Source organism: Sciurus vulgaris (genome assembly GCF_902686455.1).
Source record: "Sciurus vulgaris genome assembly, chromosome: 17".
Classification (NCBI taxonomy): Eukaryota; Metazoa; Chordata; class Mammalia; order Rodentia; family Sciuridae; genus Sciurus; species Sciurus vulgaris.
This window is the reverse complement of record NC_136478.1, coordinates 70,172,724-70,181,744: the sequence shown is the minus strand read 5'-3', so window position 1 is coordinate 70,181,744 and position 9,021 is coordinate 70,172,724. Positions and strand designations below refer to the sequence as shown.

General features: G+C 37.9%; 1 protein-coding gene across 1 annotated transcript; it reads left to right on the top strand.

Annotated features, from left to right (window-relative positions):
* Positions 1 to 7,527: 7,527 nt before the first annotated feature.
* On the top strand, positions 7,528 to 8,469 carry LOC306647719 (vomeronasal type-1 receptor 4-like; the record flags this gene model as incomplete). The annotated part of the gene is made up of 1 exon (XM_079117212.1): positions 7,528 to 8,469. One exon carries the CDS (start codon positions 7,528 to 7,530, stop codon positions 8,467 to 8,469), a length of 942 nt encoding a protein of 313 aa, XP_078973338.1.
* Between the last annotated feature and the right edge of the window lie 552 nt (positions 8,470 to 9,021).

Below are 9,021 nucleotides of genomic sequence, written 5' to 3'. Positions count from 1 at the left end.
ATCCCATTAACAGCTACATTCTGTACCATTGATCTACCGGTCTATTTTGGTACCAATACCATGCTGTTTTTGTTACTATTGCTTTGTAGTAGAGTTGAAGATCTGGTATTGTGATACCCCTGTTTTGCTCTTTCTGCTAAGGATTACTTTAGCTATTCTGGGTTTCTTATTCTTCTAGATGAATTTCATACTTGCTTGCTCTATTTCTGTAAGGTACATCATTGGGATTTTAATTGGAATTGCATTGAATCTGTATAGAACTTTTGGTAGTATGGCCATTTTGACAATATTGATTCTGCCTATCCAAGAACATGGGAGATCTTTCCATCTTCTAAGGTTTTCTTTAATTTCTTTCTTTAGTGTTCTGTAGTTCTCATTGTAGAGGTCTTTCACCTCTTCTGTGAGACTGATTCCCAAGTATTTTTTTTTTTCCCAAGGCTATTGTGAATGGGGTAGTTTTCCTAACGTCTCTTTCTGAAGATTCATCAGTTATGTATAAAAATGCAATGGATTTATGAGCATTGATCTTGTAACCTGCTACTTTACTGAATTCACTTATGAGTTCTAGAAGTTTTCTGGTGGAATTTCCGGGTTCCTCTAAATATATAATCATGTCATCAGCGAACAGGGATAGTTTGAGGTCTTCTTTTCCTATTAATATATATTTAATTTCTTTGGTTTGTTTAATTGCTCTGGCAGAGTTTTGAGGGCCATGTTGAATAGAAGTGGTGAAAGAGGGTATCCCTGCCTTGTTCCAGTATTTAGGGGGAATGCTTTCAGTTTTTCACCATTTAGAATGATATTGGCCATGGGCTTAGCATAGATGGCCTTTACAATATTAAGGAATGTTCCCTCTATCCCTTCTTTTTCTAGGGTTTTGAGCATGAAGGAATGCTGTATTTTATCAAATGCTTTTCTGCATCTATATAAATAATCATGTGATTCTTAACTTTAAGTCTGTTGATATGGTGAATGACATTTATTGATTTCCAGATGTTGAACCAACACTTCATCCCTGGGATAAAATCCACTTGATCGCGGTGCACTATCTTTTTAACATATTTTTTGTATGTGATTTGCTAAAATTTTGTTGAGGAATTTTGCGTTCATATTCATTAAGAATATTGGCGTGAAGTTTTCTTTCCCCAATGTGTTTCTGTCTGGTTTAGGTATCAGGGTGATATTGGCTTCATTGAATGAGTTTGGGAGGGATCCCTCCTCTTCTATTTCATGGAATACTTTGAGGAGTATTGGAATGAGTTCGTCTTTTAAGGTTTTGTATACTGAGAACCCATCTGGTCCCGGACTTTTCTTTGTTGGTAGGCTTTTGATGACCTCTTCTATTTCATTGCTTGAAAGTGATTTATTGAAGTTGTGTATGTCCTCTTGGTTCAGTTTAGGTAATTCATATGTCTCTAGAAACTTGTTGATGTCTTCGAGGTTTTCTGTTTTGTTGAAGTATAGATTTTCAAAATAGCTTCTAATTATGTTTTGTATTACACTCGTGTCTGTTGTGATATTTCCTTGTTCATTCCGAATTTTAGTAATTTGAGTTTTCTCCCTCTTTCTCTTTGTTAGTGTGGCTAAGGGTTTATCAATTTTGTTTATTTTTTCAAAGAACCAACTATTTATTTTGTTAATTTTTCTGTTTGTTTCTTTTGTTTCAATTTCGTTGATTTCGGCTTTGATTTTAAATATTTCTTGTCTTCTACTACTTTTGCTGTTGGTCTGCTCTTCATTTTGTAGGGCTTTCAGCTGTAGTGTTAAGTCATTTATTTGTTGATTTCTACTTCTTTTGTTGAATGTGCTCTATGAAATAAGTCTTCCTCCAAGTACTGCTTTCATAGTGTTCCAGAGATTTTGATATGATGTGTCTTTGTTCTCATTTACTTCTAAGAATTTTTTAATTTCCCTCCTGATGTCTTCTGTTATCCATTCATCATATAATAATGTATTATTTAATCTCCAGGTATTGGAGAAGTTTCTGTTTTTTATTCTGTCATTTATTTCTGATCTCAATATATTATGATCTGGTAGAATACAAGGTAGGATCTCTATCTTCTTGAATTTACTTATAGTAGCTTTATGGCATAAAATATGGTCTATTTTAGAGAAGGATACATGTGCTGCTGAGAAGAAAGTGTATTCACTCTTTGTTGGATGGTATATTGTACATATGTCCGTTGAGTCTAAATTATTGATTATGTTATTGAGATCTATGGTTTCTTTATTCAATTTTTGTTTGGAGGATCTATGCAGTGGTGAGAGAGGTGTGTTAAAATTGCCTAGTATTGTGTTATGGTCTATTTGATTTCTGGAATTAAGAAGGATTTGTTTGACGTACATGGATGAGCCAATGATCGGGGCATAGATATTTATGATTGTTATGTCTTGCTGATTTATGCTTCCCTTAAGCAGTATGAAATGTCCTTCTTTATCCCTTATGAATAGTTTTGGTTTGAAGTCCATATTATCTGAAGTGAGGATGGATACTCTTTTTTTGCTGTGTCCATGTGCATGGTATGTTTTTTCCCATCCTTTCACCTTTAATCTATGAGTATCGCTTTCTATGAGATGAGTCTCTTGCAGGCAGCATATTGTTGGATTTTTCTTTTAAATCCAATCTGCCAGTCTATGTCTTTTGATTGATGAGTTCAGGCCATTAACATTCAGGGTTATTATTGTGATATTATTTGTATTCCCTGTCATTTGGCTCATTTTTGTTTTTTGACATGATTTGGTTTCTCCTTTATTTGGCTATTCCTTTAGGCTAGTTCCTCCCATTGCTGATTTGCATCATTGTTTTTCATCTCTTCCTGATGGAATATTTTGCTGAGAATGTTCTGTAATGCCAGCTTTCTTTTTGTAAATTCTGTTAGCTTTTGTTTATCATGGAAGGATGTTATTTTGTCGTGAAATCTGAAAGTAAGTTTTGCTGGTTATAAGATTCTTGGTTGGCATCCATTTTCTTTAAGGGATTGGTAAATGTTTTTCCAGGCCCTTCTAGCTTTTAGGGTCTGGATTGAAAAATCTGCTGATATTCTTATTGGTTTTTCCCGAATGTATTTGATTTTATGTCGCAGCTTTTAAAATTCTGTATTTTGTATGGTACGTATTTTCATAATAATGTGCATTGGTGTGGGTCTGTTGTAGTTTTGTATATTTGGAGTCCTATAAGCCTCTTGTACCTGGTTTTCCATTTCATTCTTCAGATTTGGGAAATTTTGTGATATTATTTTATTGAATAGATTGTTCATTCCTTTTGTTTGTTTCTTGAAGACTTCCTCAATCCCAATAATTCTTAAATTTGGCCTTTTCATGATATCCCATAATTCTTGTAGATTCTGTTCATGATTTCTTACCATCTTCTGTGTTTGCTCAATTTTGTTTTCAAGAGTAGATATTTTGTCTTCAATGTCTGAGGATCTGTCTTCCAGGTGTTCTGTCCTATTGGTTATGCTTTCTATGGAGTTTTTAACTTGGTTTATTGTTTCCTTCATTTCAAGGATTTCTGTTTTTTTTTTCAGTATCTCTAACTTTTTATTGAAATGCTCTTTTGCTTCCCGTATTTGCTCTTTTAACTGTTGATTGGTGCAATCATTTAATGCCTGCATTTGCACTTTCATCTCTTCCTTCAATGCCTGCATTTGATCGTTCATCTCCTCGTTTGGTTCCTTGATCATTTTAATATGTACATTCTGAACTCCCTTTCTGACATTTCTTTTGCTGTGCTGTCCTTGGGTTTTATTGATATAGTATCTAGGTTTGTTTGGGACATTTTCTTTTCTTGTTTTCTCATATTGGTTAGATATCAGTGGGACTCTGAGATATTGTAGATTTCCTCTATTGGCTTATAGTGTCCCTGTAGATTTCCAGTATATCACCTCCTAGCCTCCAGTAGCCTGAAGTCTTGGAGGAACTTGACAATGCAGTGCTTCTGAAGAAAGCTGCCCCTAGCCCACTACTGGGACCAGGGCTGTGGGCTGATTCTGTATAGAAATCCTCTCACTGGGCAGTCCTGTTCCTAGAAGCTGTCTATAGACATGGCCTGTCACCGCCTGAGGGAACCAGGCTTCTCAGGGAAAGCCTCTCCCTGTCTTGTCTTGGTTCTAGAAGCCGCCTGAGGGCTGGGGCCCACACCTGGGTTCGGGCTTGGGGTTGGCTCTGTGTGGAAAAGCTCTCGCTGGGTGGACCTTCTCCAAGAAGCTTCTTGTGGAACCTGCCTGCTGCTGGAGGAAGCAGGCCTGCTTGGGGAAGTCTCTCACTGTCCTGCCCTGGACCCAGAAGTCGCCTGCAGGCCAGGGCCTGCCCCTGGGTCCGGGGCTTGTGGTTGGCTCTGTGCAGAAAAGCTCTCACTGGGTGGACCTGCTCCTAGAATCTGTCTGTGGATTGTGCCTGCCACCCGAGGGAGTATGGCTGCTATGGCTGCTTGGGGAATTCTCTTGCTGCCCTACCCTGCTCTGAGAAGCTGTCTTCTGTCCGGGCCTGCCGCCTAGGCAGAGCTTCACCCTGTGGGATAGACTCACCCTGTGGCTCTTTGTTGGTCCAAGCCTCTCAATACCTTCCCTTCTTGAATCCTGTGTTCTGGAGCGATGGGAGATGCAGTCACCCTCTAGTCTGCCATCCAGTTTATTTTTTTAACATATAAAATTGATGTAAACAGTGTACCTATTTCAGGGATACAGAGTATTTAGTACTGTGCACAATATGTGTTAAAAGGGGAACAAACATATTAAACTAACATTAATCATTTTTGTGTTGTAAACACTCAGTATCCCCTCTACTTGCTGTCTTCAGATAAATTAATTGTTATCAACTAGTCACCCTACTCTGTTGTAGAACACAAAAAAAGTTACTGCTATAATACAGCAGAATTTTACCTCTTATCCACCCTCTCCTCTGCCCTCTTCCCATTCTTCCTTGCCTCTGGTAACCACCATTCTCCTCTGAATTTTAAACTGTAGCTCAAATCATAAACGAGAACACACAGTATTCTTTATGTGTATACATTTCACTTACAATATCCTCCAGGCTCATTCATGTTGATATAAATGAAAACATTTCATTCTTTTAGAGATGAATAGTATAACAGCAGGTATATGAGCCACAGATCCTTCAACCATTCAACCATCAATGGACACCATAATATTCCCTGCTCTTCTTCATGTGCCCCACTGCCTGTGATCATTATTGAATGTTTTAAAACAGGGTCCCAAGACAATCTCAACTCTCTTTGGAGATGCTAGCTAGGAGACCTGGACTTAACTTGCTAATTGCAACAGGGAAATTTTTTCCAGAGTTATTCTCATCTTCCCCAGATGAACCATCATTTCAGTGACAGGTGAAACTGCAGTTCTGCAGGGAGATGAGGTCACAAAATGACAAAGTCATATCTCATGGTCTGGCTGCCTACACCCACACAGCACTGCATGTTAGAACCACTGGACTGCACTCACCAGTCAGCAGGATGGAGGAAGGTGAGGAGTTTATGTTTGTGTGTGACAGGTAGAATCTGTAGCAGAAAGAGGCATAGCAGGTAAAGGGGATTTTATTTGTTTGATTGCGATCCAATGCCAAAGCCACCCAGGAGGAGGAGTGATTCCTGAGGCATGAACTGAACTAGTGGAGAGCTGAGGATAGCAGACCCCTCCCCAGTACCGGAAGACCCTAATGGAAATTAATGCAGTCATTAAATAAAAGTTTTTGCTCATCCATGTGACATTGAAAACTGAGTGTGATTGTCATTGTGCTTGGAGTCTGTACATCTGAATAATTCTGCTGTGGCGCTTGCTTAAAACCAATCATAAACTCACGTTAGGATAATTAGGTAGCTGGATACTTGTCATAATGTGTAAAGGATAAGCCTGCAAGAACTATATAATTGGGTACGGATTCAGTGTATCTGATTATCTGTGGCTGGAATGGAAATGTTTCCTCACACTCTGCTGTCAGAGGTGCTGAATGGGACAGTGACTCATGTGTACTGGGGACATGAATGGCAGTCAGTGAGAGTGAGATGGTTTCCATCCTTTGCTTCAGGATGAAGTGTGGAATGAACAGTTGAATTCATGATAATCAGTGTCAGATAGCAATTGTCATATTTTATTAACTCTTAGAATGATGTTGTTCTGCACAATAAAATTCTAATATTCCATTTTCATTGACTCCATACTGACAAGTTCACAGACTGAGCTTGACTGACTCTTTAAAAATATGCATTTACATGTGTATATTTATATGAATACATAAAATTGTACACTAACAGTGTACAAAATCTTTAGTGCATTAACACAAATATCAATAAAAATGTAATACCAATCCCCATATCCACCATTTCAGTGTATAAAAATGGAAAGAATTCCATGTCACACTATTTCAATTTTTGCCACTATCTATAGAGATATTCTTTACACATCTGATCTATTTGTGTTCGTTTATGTATCTTATGTTACATGATGAGCATATGAAGTAACACTAATAAATGATAGCTTCTACCCTCCTCTACTCTATTATGTACTAGGGTTGCATTACTCATAGTATTGGGATGCCATCAGATTGTGGTAGGGATTCTTAGCTTTTCTCTTGGTCTAAAACAAGTCTTTCCATGTCTTTCTTCAGGTGGGGCTGATCTTGTATTCATGATATCCAACTTGATCAAGGGGTAGGTTCTTGCAATCCTATGCTGCAACCAGTGCATCTACATTTATCCAGATATTTGAAGGTTTATTTATAATTGATACTTGCTTTCAGAATGCTTCTTTATATATCTGTGAAAATGCACAAAACTTAAACTTGATATTCCTGATATACAACAGAATGACAAAGTGTAAAACAAAAATTAAACATGTTGAGTACTGGAAGAACTCAGCTAACTAGCTGTGATGGTGAAACATGGCAGTTAATGCACTTTTTTATTATTTCTATTTTCCTAATCTGGTAACATTTTTTAATAAAACAGCACTGTAGGTGAAATTTTCAGGTTTTACTCAATTAAGCCAACAAGTCCCCAATTATCTGTACCTTCATGTGAGACATGGCAGAATGAACTTTGTTACAACTAACTAGTATAAAGATCACAACTAGGTTCAATGCACTCTTTTAATCAGACTGGACTGTATTAAATGCCATACTATTGATCCAGGGGGGAAATAAACAAACCATTTATCACTCTGCTTAAATCTTCTTCATGTTTTAGTACCAGTATGAAAGGAATATATAGAATGAAACTTTATGTGTTCTCTTTACATGAGTGATAAATACATAATAATATACTTGAAATGGTTGTCATCTTAAAGTTGGAATATTTTTAAAAACATGTATCATTTTATTTCTACACATAAAATTTTTACTTAGAAACTTAAAGCAGTTTAAGTCCATTAATTGAAAAGTTTTTAACATGTTTACCTAACGAATAGTAAGTAGACGTATTGAGTGTTATTTGACATTTTCAATGTAGCCCATGCCTCTTGTCCTCATGCAGGATCCTCTGCCCTTGAAGATAAGTATCAGTCTGTGAGAACTGGCAGAATGGCCTCTGGGTATTTGATGACGGGTATGATCTTCTTAACCCTGACTGTGGGTGGAATCCTGGGGAATTTCTGTCTCCTTTCCTCCTACCTCTGCCTTGACTTCTCTGGGTGTAGGTTGAGATGCACAGATTTGATTATTAAGCACCTGATTGTAGCCAATTGCCTATTCCTACTCTTTAGGGGAGTCCCACAGACCATGGCAGTTCTTGGGTTTAGACATTTCATCAGTGATCTTGGATGCAAACTTGTTTTCTATGTTCACAGGGTGGGCAGGGGTATGTCCTTCAGCAGCACATGTCTCTTGAGTGTCTTCCAGGCCATCACCATCAGCCCCAGGGACTCCAGGTGGGCAGAGCTCAAAGTAAAAGCTCCCAGGTACACTGGCCCCTGCGTATTTCTGTGCTGGATACTCCACCTGCTGGTCAATATCATTGTTCCAGTGCATGTGAGTGCAAAGTGGGGTAACAATAATATGACAAACAGAAAAGAATTTGGGTATTGTTTTACTAATGTTTATGAAAAAAGTGTACATACAGTAAATTCAGCCTTGCTGTCTGTCCCTGATGTTCTGTGTTTGGGGATCATGCCCTGGGCCAGTGGCTGCATGGTTATCATTCTATACAGGCACAAGCAACAGTTCCAACACCTCCATGGCAACAGTCCCTCCAACAGATCCTCCCCTGAGTCCAGAGCAACCACAACCATCCTTCTTCTAGTGAGCACTTTTGTGTCTCTCTACACTCTCTCCTTCAGCATGCATGTTTATTTGGGTACTGCTCAGAATCTGAGTCAATTTTTGGTGCACCTCTCTGCCTTAACCAATCTGTGTTTCTCTGCTGTCAGCCCCTTTATTCTCATGAGCAGAGATACCAATGTGTCCTCACTCTGCTTTGTTTGGATAAGGAGCAGAACTTCCCCCAGGGTCCTCAGGAACATGTGATGTGCATGCACCTGTACTGTGTCCTGATAGTTATTACTCACCCTCCTACAGTCATAAACGCAGTTGTGACATTGTCACAGAATAAAAGAATGTCAGTTTCACACATATTTGTGCCTTTACATATGTGTGGTTGTTTATTTGTGTGTATCCCTTGTTGTGCTATAGTCAGATATACTTGCTATGATGATGTCATAGCAACAGAGAAGTGCATGTAAAGGATTTAAAATTCTACTACTCACCACAAAGTCAAATGCCATACAATTTCAGCATTTTATTTCATGTATATGCCATTTGGTAACGAGTAAGGTGAATATCTGGTGAAGAAATGAGACCAAATAAAGGCAAACATTTGTTCTAATAGGAGAAACTTGTTTACATTGATGAACAAAATAATGGAAACATTTGGGAGAAGATTAATCAATGTCTTGTGTACCATTTATGACACATGCTATATTTTCTTTTTCTTGTATAACATCTTTTATATTAATTGAGACATATTCCTTTTACTCTCTTTCAGTGGAAGTTGTATATTTAGTATATCTTTGTTTTCAA